At 40.3% G+C, this 12,626-nt stretch overlaps 1 protein-coding gene across 2 annotated transcripts in view; it reads right to left on the reverse strand.

Moving 5' to 3' along the window:
* Positions 1–12,626, reverse strand: part of LOC139462394 (low-density lipoprotein receptor-related protein 6-like) — an 83,099-nt gene that overhangs the window by 7,320 nt on the left and 63,153 nt on the right. For both annotated transcript variants that reach the window (XM_071244077.1, XM_071244076.1), the window contains 7 exons: positions 6,298–6,587; positions 5,014–5,240; positions 4,565–4,749; positions 3,336–3,539; positions 2,510–2,653; positions 2,055–2,272; positions 496–692 (listed from right to left, as the gene is read on the reverse strand). In XM_071244077.1, the coding sequence (XP_071100178.1) occupies positions 496–692; positions 2,055–2,272; positions 2,510–2,653; positions 3,336–3,539; positions 4,565–4,749; positions 5,014–5,240; positions 6,298–6,587 (1,465 nt within the window). The remainder of the gene's footprint in view (positions 1–495; positions 693–2,054; positions 2,273–2,509; positions 2,654–3,335; positions 3,540–4,564; positions 4,750–5,013; positions 5,241–6,297; positions 6,588–12,626) is intronic.

Raw genomic sequence — 12,626 nt, forward strand, 5'->3', positions numbered from 1 at the left:
ACTTTTAGCAATATTCCAGCAATATCACGGCGGGGGACACCAGAAATGGGCTTCACACATTGTACCCATGTTGGGAATCGAACCCGGGTCTTCGGCATGACGAGCGAACGCTTTAACCACTAGGCTACCCGACCGCCCCTGTTAAGTAACTAGAAAATTGCAACATCCCAAACCTTTCACAAACTCAATACAAAGTGAACAAACAACCTTCAATGATACTGAATACCAAATTCCATTCACCAAGTGAATTCTCATGGCACTACATTGTTAATGGATAATCAATGGATCACTATGCACTCGCTTTTTTTTATCCTCAGCTCCCTGGGGATCATACAACCCAAGCTGCCAGTGAGATGTTAAAAGGTCAAGTCACATTACCATCTCATCCTACCGAGTACCCATTTGCTGGTGGGTAAAAGCGGAGCATGAATCGAGCACTCAATTGCTACCTTGAACAAAGCAAAGGAATCAACGATAACATTAACTTCAACATACCCTCTCTCTGGGTGGAGAACGATGGACCTGGGTTTGATGTTGTTTGCAGACACGATCACCCCAACTGGTTTCATGTTGAGTCTAGTGACATTGATGACGTTGTTACAGGTCCAGTAGATAGTTCGAGAGTACGGGTCGATGGCAAGGTCAAAGGGGATGAATTGTTTGTTGTTTTGGTTCGGCACCACCACTTCCAGCTGGGGACACAATCATCACATTACTGATGACATTCAACACATAGCAACAACATTCAACACATTGCTGAATACAATCATCACATTACTGATGACATCCAACACGTTATGACAACATTCAACACATAGCAACAACATTCAACACATTGCTGAATACAATCATCACATTACTGAAGACATTCAACACGTTGTGACAACATTCAAGGTTCTACTACACCAAATCAGTACCAGTTTGGAGAGTGCGGTTTTCGTAGGGAGCCTTCAGTGCAGATCGAGAGATATCTGCAGGCTGTGATTGGAGGATATTCTGTAAGATTTTTGTTTTTTAAATGTACATCCATCCAGTTATTAAAACTGACCATGTTTTTCTATATTTAGTACTGTCTTTTTCAACATGATGACTTATGCTGAATGTGACCACAGCTATTTTCAAGTAGGTGACATTTGGTGCGAAACTGGGGGTGGTGTGTTTAGCTTCCGGTACTCGGAAAAGGAGCTGGCTAAGCTAGTCATTTTTATTTTTTTTATTGCTGCTCTAAGGCCAAACTGTGCACACACGTACAGGTAATAGCTGTTGAATGCTTAGTTATTTTTAAAAAAATCATAATGTTACTATAGAAGTCTATGGGAAAACATTTGGTTGTGTGTAACCTCAACACATAGCAACAACATTCAACACATTGCTGAATACAATCATCACATTACTGATGACATCCAACACGTTATGACAACATTCAACACATAGCAACAACATTCAACACATTGCTGAATACAATCATCACATTACTGATGACATTCAACACACTGAGACAACATTCAACACATTGCGACAACATTCATTGCTTTACTACTTTCACACATTTGTTTACAACATTCATCACCTTGCTTACAACATCCAGTGCATAACTGACTATATTCACTGGACATGATGAGTTTATATATAGCATCAATTTGATCGTGGTTGCTGTAAATAATGGTGCACTTGGTATGATCTGCCATTCAGTTCACATATGATTTCGCTAAAATTAATTTTAACAATATTGAATCTTTAATAAAGTTAATAAGATATATTGATAGATTGCAAACACAAGTCCAGATATGCAATTAACACTTTTTATAACCCAACAGTGTAAAAACAGGATGAACTTGTGCATTTCAGTATGGATTTGTTGAGTGTCACGGACCGAAAGTAATGAGTTGCGAAAATAATACAAATTAAATGTCTGTGAACCGTATGCCCATCCCCCTCTTTACAGCAGTATGTTTTGGAAAAAAACGTTTGCACCATACACAACAAAATATGGTACTTCGGACAAAATTCATTACATTAACAACAAAAGCTACAGGCAGTGTTAACATTGAGACCTTAGTTCCGTTATCGTGTGCTCGCTTTATGTTCTTTTGGCGGCCGTCAATCCAGTATATGAAGTCATCGACCGGGTCAAACGCCAGGGCCTTGATGTTACGCAGGCCGTGTATGGGTAGGACTACTTCTGGGTTGTCCACAGTCTCCGACTCCTTCTTGTCCATGGCCAGACGACTAATAGCATTGCGCTGAGCCAGCAACAGGTAGTCCTCAGGGGCTGCAAGGGGGAGACAACTCTCTTTACACTACATACAATGGTAAAATACCTAAAAATATATCACTGGATTGTCTGGTCCAGGCTCGATTATTTACAGACCGCAGTCATATAGTTGCACTATTGCTTATTGCGGCGTTAAACAAAAAACAAAACAAAAAACAAGATTTCTCAATTACAGGATACAGGAGTTTGAATCCGCTTGTGTTGTTTCTGTAAAGTGTGAAGCCCTGTGCGTACCTGAGCATGTCTTGTTGTCGATGTTGAGGGTGTAGTGTGTGGGGCAGGAGCAGTAGTAGGTGTTGTTGCTGGTCTTGTCCGTCTTGGGATGGGACAGGCACAGATGAGAGCACGCCCCGTTGTTCACACCACACTGGTTCCAACCTGGATAAACACAGCAGTCGTGTGAAGACAATGAGAACCGAAGACACTCAAACTCCACACCACTTCATTTAGATTTTGACACCTTTATTTGTTGTACAGGAATAGTTGTTCACAGGACAGAACCTACTCATAGATATTCAATCAAAATAAACTGTAATGACAATAATGCACTCCCCATGCCCAGAGAAGGGGGCACCCACTCAGCCAGAAGCCCTTCCTCTGGCCCCCCTCACTAGGGCCCCACTCCCTAGGGCCGGGGTCATACAGTAACTGTGCGATACGATTCGTATCATGATACCTTGCTCACAATCTGATTCGTATCACGATACCTTGCTCACGATCCGATACGCATCACGATACCTTGCTCACGATCCAATACGCATCACAATACTTGCATGTCCTCTTATCTGTGGTGTGTAAGCCATCTTTTTCATAGACAGAATAACCAAATACCTGGCACACTAACAGCTGGCAGAGCCACGTTTGGCGCAATGGATGAAAATTTAAAGTTTTCACTTCTCATTTTCACTAGTAATTAGGGTGTAACATTTATCATGTATATATTTTAGCTAAGAATCAATACTTTTTACTTTGTGTGTGATTGTGATCGATACTTGTATCAAGAAGTAAAATCTCGCGATCCACCGATGCACTGGTGTATCATCCCACTACTTCCACTCACCAGACTGCCGTGAGGCATGGAAAACCAGGATATCCATGACAAACTCCACCCCTTGCTGGATCTTCGTGCGATTGTCCCCGCTCGACTTGTTGGCCCGTTCGATGGTCTGGCGCTTGACATCTGTCCAGTAGACAAAGTCCTGGTACTGCGTCAGTCCCATTGGGTGGGGGAGTTGATCCTTCACAACAGTGAGACGATTCTTGCCTTCAATGACAGATACCCATATGTCAACAACATTCCTGTACAACTATCAATCAAGGTCATGTCAGATCAGAAACACAAATCAAACATCAAATCTGAATCTTTTTGTAGCAGGGGGTGTAGTAATCCAACAGATGACATCCTTGCCTTGTCAGCTTGCTGACGGGGTTAACCTCTTTGGTCATGTGGACAAGGCGTCCGACCTCTGATCAGAAGGTCTGTGGTTCGAATCCCATCACAGGACTTGGAAATTTTAAGGCCGCTACATTGGCGCCCAACGTGAGGCTGAGCACGTTCATATTAAATTTGAGCAAAATAAGCCTCAGTACCCTACTATGCAGCCCGGGACGTGCCTTCTGTTTACGGGGAAGTATGTAGCAGGGCGTGGAGTTATCGCCGCTACATTTTCATTCCATTCAAATTTCACAATTTTGTTCGTACTATTTGACGAGTATATCAAACATATACTCCTCTGAGTGTTATCATTAAAAGTTGCTCAAATTATATGGAATTACACATGATCCATGAAAACTTCAACTACATTCAACTGTCATAAAGTAATTGAAAGAGTGCTATTAATAACAATAAGAAGAGTAAGGCGATTCGCCTATTGTCGATGCTGTTTTATGATTTGGGGTGCAATTTTGTTTATCTGCCATGTCATTGTCGGTTCAACAATTCACAGCACCTGTTTCGTATGTTCTAATTTAACCATGTGCCGTGCAGGTGTTGACATTGTGCCCTGCACTGCCTGTATGGCGATCGGCTAACAAACTGTCAGTGAATGGTCTTGAATAACTATGGTGATTTCTTTGTGCATGGTGACTGTGCACACAAGTGTCCCCTGTTGATTCATTATGTAGCAGGGCGTGGAGTCATCCCACAGATGACATCCTTACCTTGTCAGCTTGCTGACGGGGTTAACCTCTTTGGTCATGTGGACAAGGCGTCCGACCTCGGATCAGAAGGTCCGTGGTTCGAATCCCATCACGGGACTCGGAAATTTTATGGCAACTACAATTACATACCCATCATGTCGGAGGACTCGATGGCCTTGTTGTCCAAGTTGGCCCAGTAGAGGCGGCGCTCGCCGTAGTCGATGGTGAGGTCCTGGACACGACCCAGCTTGGAGATGAGGATGTTCCTCCTGCTGCCGTCCAGGGAAGCCCGCTCAAGGTGTGGATGTTCCCCCCATACCGTCAGGTACATGTACCTGTAACAGAGACACATAGGTGAGAACAAACAAATACACAGGTGAGAACAATCACACAGGTGAGAACAAACTCACAGGTGAGAAGCTGGTAAAACAAGTGGTTAAAATCATACACATTCCATGCCATCAACATTTGATTACATAAACAATCAGGTCACACAGTATTTTACATAATATTTACAAAAATATATTTTGTTACAAAAACATATTTGAAAAAACACATGTAGTCCCTGATAACAGGTTTCTTTACACAAGAAGTCTCACCCATTTGGAGGATCTAGTGCAAGAGCACGTGGACTGTTCAAATCCCGCCAGATCAGCACTTTCCGTGAGGACCCATCCAGTCTTGCCATCTCAATGCGGTTCTTGCCAGTGTCGGCCCAGTAGATGTTGTGGGCAACCCAGTCGACTGCCATGCCCTCGGGGTAGTTCAGACCAAACTCAATGATGTGCTCCAACGCGCTGCCATTCATGAACGCTCGACTGATGCTCTGTGGAGAACATGGGCATTCTTAAACACTGAAGACATTGTGGTAATCCAAAATCTGAAGACACTGCTACCACCTAATCCTGAATTACTACTAACCAATCTCAGAAGACCTCGCCCTCACCTAATCTCACTCATAGAAGATGTTATTTCCAACTAATCCCATCTTAGTACCAACAATCTCAGAAGAGTTGTCTCCACTTAATCCCATCTTACTACCAACAATCTTGGAAGAGTTGCCTCCACTTAATCCCATCTTACTACCAACAATCTTGGAAGAGTTGTCTCCACTTAATCCAGTCTTATTACCAACAATCTCAGAAGAGTTGTCTCCACTTAATCCAGTCTTATTACCAACAATCTCAGAAGAGTTGTCTCCACTTAATCTACTTAGTAACAAATGAAGCTAAACCTACAGTAGCCATCCAACCCAATCAACAAGCACAAAACAACACATCATCTCTCACCTGAGGTTCACACAATTAACAGAATATATACAAATTAAAGAAACAAAGCATTCATTTACTGAGAACATATGTGATCGCATAATCTACCGCAGTATATTCTACATTATAAATGCCTACAAGGGTTGTTACAATTCACTCTCATATTCGGTGAATGAAACCGTATCCATTCATGAATTGAACTCATTATTCATAGCCACTAGAATCGAATATTTATGAATATGCAATCATGTGCATTTACATACCCTGTACCTAAAAACATCCATAAGAACATATGATATGCATAGATTTCTTCAAAGACAACACTATTATGATATTTAATTTGACAAGAATTTGGTCACTGTAGCATTTGAGCAGATACTAGTGCTTGGACAAGTGCAGTATATAAATGTATAATATATTAACAATTAACAAAACATGTCAAATAATTTATGTTGTTAATGTTTCACTGAACATTACAAATAATACATCAACTGCTGACTTGTTATTGTATTCATGAATTAATATGTGTATTCATTACCCTATATTCGTGATACGAATCGTATTCGCCTAATAGTGTATTCGTTGCAGCCCTGATTTGTACACAAGACCACCTACCTTGAGTGAGCCATCAGTCCAGTAGATACGGTTGTCACTGATGTCGAAGTCGATGGCCAGCGCCTTCTTCACCCCTTGCAGCGGGATTGGCTGGTTGTTCCGGTTAGTTTCCAGGGAGATACGTATGATATCGGAGCTTTTCGAGTACAGCAGGAAGGCTTCAGGAACAATGCAGATCTTGCCGGTGCTGACCAGTTCCAGCCCCATGGGACAGGCACAGACAGGTCCAGCCGGCCGATGCAGACACAAGTGGCTACAGCCGCCATTGTTGTCAGCGCATGGGTTGGTACCTGGTAACACAACATGCAGAGTGAGTGAGGGAGGCAGAAAGGTTGTACTCAGCGTATAGCATTGTTCCAACAGTATCAAGCAAGAGACACAAGTAGTGGCTTCTCACATAGTACCTACACTGAAACCCTGGGTCATGGACATGAAGCAAACATGTGAGTGAGAGCGAATATTGTTTTGTTTTTAAAAATATTCCCGCAATATCATGGCTGGGGAAAAACTAAATGTGCTTTACATTTACCCAGATGGGGATTCGAACCCAGGGCTTCGGTGTGATGAGCAAACACTGTGACCACTCGGCTTACAAATCATGATAGAAGATGGGTCAAACAAAACCATAAGGTCACTGAAGGTGCATCTTTTAGGAAACTCATGGAATATTGATTTACATTCGCATAATAACATATAAATAGCTGATTGTAACTTCTTTACAACCGATTGTGATGGGGAAAAATAGAACCAAAACATAATTTCTGAACTGTAATTACCAACATGAACTAACCCCTCCCTCACAGACTGGCCTCCATGTGCAACTGATGTCTTCCCCACTGTCAGAGTGAGTGTGTAAATGTTACTTACAGCGGTGTTCCCATTAAATTAAAACAAACAACGACCAAGCAATTGAACTCAAATTTCCATAATCGAACACAAACAATTCTGCCCTCTCTCTCAACCCGGAGACACTTTTCCGTCTGTAGAATGTTAAGTCACTGCTTATTTGAAAAATATACATGAGAAAAAGTGTTTTTATATAAAAATAAGGTGCTGACATAAGTATTTACACTGTTTTTGTTATCTGTAGTCTGGTTCTACTGACCTTAAATTTGAAAAAAATAAATGTATGCCAACGGATTAACCTTGATGATCGATTGGCTCCAATGTTCCAATCATTAATCTTAAGTAACAGTCAGTTCCAAACACTAATCGTCAATACATTCCAGCTATCTCAAGGCAGCTGTATTTAATAGCATTTGGACCAAGCCAACCATTGAGAAACGATCCAGTGCAATATGACACACAATTTATGAGGTCACAGAGACTGGTCACAAGGGACCTATTCTTATTCATAAGCTAGCCTGTCTCAGTCCCTGAACAACATTATTGTCCCATTTGCCCAGCCCTTACTAAAATGCCCCTACATGAAGTCTAGATATTCCACAAATTACCATCTCACTGGGGCTCCTTTTCAATTTAAACTTCTATCAAAATTAGATATTTTCAGAGACTAAGAATTTGCCTACTTATAGGACACTCTCCCAAATTGTAGAGAGAGGCACACTTCATGGTCATATATGCTATCTATAATGCAGACATTGTATTCTTCAAAGGCATGTTCTGTTGACTAATGCTGACAAGCTGTCACATCTCCTCAGGCCCATACACATCAACACATACATTATTCACTAAATATTTCAAGAATTTATCAACCAGGAAAAAAGCCAAGTTATCGCAATATCCAACAGGCTTCCTCTTCCAATGTTTATATGGTAAATCATTTCTATCAAAATGCCAAAATTCCCTGAGTAAGCGAAACCCTAGTTTCAATTCTCACGTGCACCCACCCATTGTATATCATGTCACAACACCACTCAGATACCATGGCAATTTGGGCTCATGAAACACACATCTAGGACGACTTTTGCTGCAAAAAGCAGAACTATTATCATGAACTGACTGGCAGGGTGTGGGCTGGGGCCAACACCATGCCAGTCCTGTCCAGACCTGACTAAACATCTCCATCTTTGTGGCTGTGAAGATAACCACGAGTATTGTAGGCTTTGGCATTGCTTCCTAAACACCTCACTATAAAGCAGAATTCTTAAATCTTGCATCAAAATCATTATACCTTATGAAAACTTAATTATCAACAACAAAATCAGAGCGGGCCTATTTGTTCCATTAACTATGTCCTTATACAGCAAATCTGAAATGATTCCCATTCTTGTGTAATAAAGAGGGCATTCTCTCCGTTGGCTGGGTCAGCTGTGCAACAGTGAGTTGCAGTAGATGAATGGTACCTCCTGATATAAATGCATACAAAAAACTGCTCTGCCAGACCAAACTGACAGGGGAAGTGCTAAATCTAATATATTTTAATTTGCAGATTGTCAGGCAGGGCCTCCCTCCCCACACATTAGTGCCAAACTCCAACCATTTCTCATTAATTATCTGATATAGCATTTCTCCTATATACCAGCTCTGTGTTAACACAAACACATACATGGGGAACAGTTTTTGTGTCGGACTGAAAAGTATGATTATTATGTAAAAAAGTTTTTTCCAAAAGTAAATGTTCAAAATAGAGAAAAAAAGTGCTGCAGTGTGATATACCACTCAACTTTTGATAATCAGAAAATGTCATTTTGTTAAAAATGTACATTCGACATATGAGAATCAGTTTTCTGCATCATGGAAAGATCAAAATATACTTATAAAAAAATTAATAGTGTATTTCAATGTTAAACATTAATTTTCCTTTCATATCACTATCATCAGATAGTAGCACACATGTTTAAGAAAAAGACAAGGTCAAGTTAATGTTTGTTTGTTGTTTAACGCCACATTCAACAATATTCATACTATATGATGGCGCTCTGTAAATCATCAAGTCTGGACCAGACAATCCAGTGATTGACATCATGAGCATCAATCTACACAATTGGGATACAATGACATGCATCAAGCAAGTCAGCAAGCCTGATCCCGTTAGTTGCCTGGAACTAGCATCGTCGCCTCTTACAGCAAGCATGGGTTGCTGAAGGCCTATTCTCTACCCGGATCTTCACGGGTTGTCAAGTTAACTGAAGGAAACTAGATGCAAGCCAATATAAACAGAAGACATATTAAAGTGAGTGAGTGAGTGAGTAGACCTTTATGCCATTGATAGCAATATTCCACCAATATCATGGCGGGGGACACCAGAGCTTCACACATTGTACCCATGTGGGGAATCAAACCCGTGTCTTGGGCGTGACAAGCAAACGCTTTAACCACTAGACTATTCCCCTGCCCCCTGATATTAAAGAAACAAGTAGTTCAATAGTGAAAATCAAACTAATCAAGAAAATTTAATATTCTAATCAATGGAATAACACAAGTTGATGAATTAAATAAAGGTCAATGAAAGAAATCAAACAGATAAAAACAAATGAAACAATCTGATTAATTAAAATAAATAGAATAAATCAATAAAAGGAAGCAATATTGATTAATAGAAATCATTGTCATCACTGAAAGAAAACAATCTGATGATTGAATGAAATTGATTAGCAGAGTAAGATAAATAAAAGTAAGCAAAACTGAAAGTAAACAATTTGTCATAAATTGATTACCGGTAGATCATTGAAATAAAACAATTAAATCAATAAAAGAAACCTGTTTCACAAACTCTTTCATTCCATCACTGCTAACTTATACAACATAACATTTTTATTTTTTTTAAATATCTTCACAATGTAAAAAATAGAACTTAGATAACTGTTTTGGCAATTTAACAGGAAGATATTAATAAAAACATTCCTTTTTATTCTATTGATCATTTGAAATCACAGGGCAGATTGCATCCAACAACTTCAGATTTGCTTCAATTCACTGCTCCTTCTGCTCAATGAAACTCTGCAGTCTTATTTTCCCAAATTGAAACTTGTCAAACGTCTGGATAGCTACGATACCTTGATCATGTATTTCTCATGACTTTGTACAACAGGTTAGCCACCTTCACCCCTCTGCTCACAGAGCACGACAAAGGTGCCAGCTTATCTTCAAGCAGTTTAATTTTAGCCATGTCAAATTTGACCTTCAGTTCAGCTCGACTTCAACCCTGGGAGATAAGAAGTTATTAAATGTAGGTAATTACATTTATTATCGCACACCCAAAGGTGGTGTTTTATCAGATTCCCCTAGGGCTCCCTGGCTCCCTGGCTCCTGGAGGAGGGGATTACTCCTACAATATAACAGTGGCAGTGTCTTCCCACAAACCCCAGTATGTTACTCTCTTGGCAAGAAGGGAATGAGGTTCGTAATTACAAGCGGGGCCATTACCATTGCTAATGCTAACTTCATTAGGCCAACAAAATAAATTCTGCAGTTCTGATTAAATATTCTAAACTGAGCCAGGAAGATTTTTTAATATACAAATGCCCGTAAAAATGAAACATAATTTTGGGTCATCCTTGCCATGTAAGTACAAAGAGGTCCTTAAACTTTAGGAATTAGTTTTAAGACTTAAGCAAGAATACATTAATTATTAAATTTTTATTACAACGTTTGCATTATTGTGAGGAGAGAAGCATTTTGTTTTCTATTTAATGTGTTTATTTAGAATTATTCAAGGCATCGGTGTACATTGAAAAATATGTGTATGCATTTGATTGCCATAGATACACAAATGTTTGGTTGGACAATGTATGGGGTGGATTTCATCAAGCAATCACACAAGACAACATATAGCTTAATTTCTTCACCTGTAGACACTTTGTGACAATAATATGAAGTGTGGCCTCAGGGATGAAAATCTAAAAATTAATTTCGGCCTCAGTGAGTAACCAGAACCATAATATATGGTCTTAGATTTGGATTACATTTTATTGGCAGTCAATTCTTTCTCAAGCTAAATTTCTTTAATATCATAAAAATAAGTGAACAAGATGTCCAGTCTACATCTAACATTATTTCTTATAAAAAGTTTAAATTGCAAAACTCTATTTTGAGCCACTGATATCTATGGAATCCAGTTGCAACTGACAGCCTACAGCTTTATGCATTCTCAGAAGACATACGCCATGTTTATTCAAGAATCGGAAAATCTCAGACTGGAAATATAAACATGAACTTCAACACCTCACAAATAGAAAGGGCGTATTAAAAATGTTTCCCTGAAAAGGTTTATCAAGAATACTTTCACTGTCGAAGGTTTCAACAAAAAGTAGTTTATATCCTTTTATAACTTTTCCAAAGACTTACACTAAAATGTTAACCTATCATTCTACCACCATTTATTGTTACCCATAATTACCATGCAAGTGAGTGAGTTAGTGAGTGGGTGGGTGGGTGGGTGGGTGGGTGAGTGAGTGGTTGAGTGAGTGGTTGAGTGAGTGAGTGGGTGGGTGGGTGGGTGAGAGAGTGAGTGTAAGAGTGAGTGAGTGAGTGAGTGAGTGGTTGAGTGAGTGGTTGAGTGAGTGAGTGAGTGAGTGAGTGAGTGAGTGAGTGAGTGAGTGAGTGAGTGAGAGTGAATGTGATATCTCGCAGTCAGCGATACATTTAAGATATTTCCCGGTGACCAGTTCATTATCACGATGGGACAAGGCATACCAGTGACTGAGTGAGTGAGTGGGTGAGTGAGCGAGCAATATTCCAGCAATATCATTGTTCTGACCCCAGAAATGGGCTTTACACATTGTACCAATGTGGGGAATTAAACCCAGGCCTTCGGCATGACGAGCGAATGCTTTAACCACTATGCTACCCCACCACCCACTATTTAGTGTCGTGGATAAAGAACCTGCCAAGGGACAAGAAGGTCGGTGGTTTGATACCTGGCTGCATCATACCACAAGATGTTAAAAAATGGTACTTGTTGTTACCCTGTCTGGCGCTCCTCATTAAGGAGATAAAACAAGGACTGGTTGGCTTAGAGTCAGCATAATGTGTCAGAGTGGGGCATCAATGTTGGGTAGGTACCTCAGTGCATGCACGTCACTTTTGTAGTGAGATAAACTTGACCACATTAATCCCCATTTTATACCTGTATGTTTGTCCCCATGTATATAAACACTGCACCAGACGTCACTGACCAGAAGTGTACTCATCTTGTCAAAGTCCTGGGTTTAAAGCCTACAATGGTACAATGTGTGAAGCCCATTTTTGGTGTCCCCCGCCATGATATTGCTGGGATATCCTTGAGAATGACGTCAAAACCATACTCACTCACTACTGACCAGAAATCTCCATTTGGGTCATGGGTAAGACAGGATGAACTGACCACAACGTTACAGTGGTTAAAGACAGGATTAACTGACCACAACGTTACAGTGATTAAAGAC

This window comes from Haliotis cracherodii, unplaced genomic scaffold (assembly GCF_022045235.1).
Source record: "Haliotis cracherodii isolate W230 unplaced genomic scaffold, xgHalCrac1.p SCAF_15, whole genome shotgun sequence".
NCBI lineage: Eukaryota > Metazoa > Mollusca > Gastropoda > Lepetellida > Haliotidae > Haliotis > Haliotis cracherodii.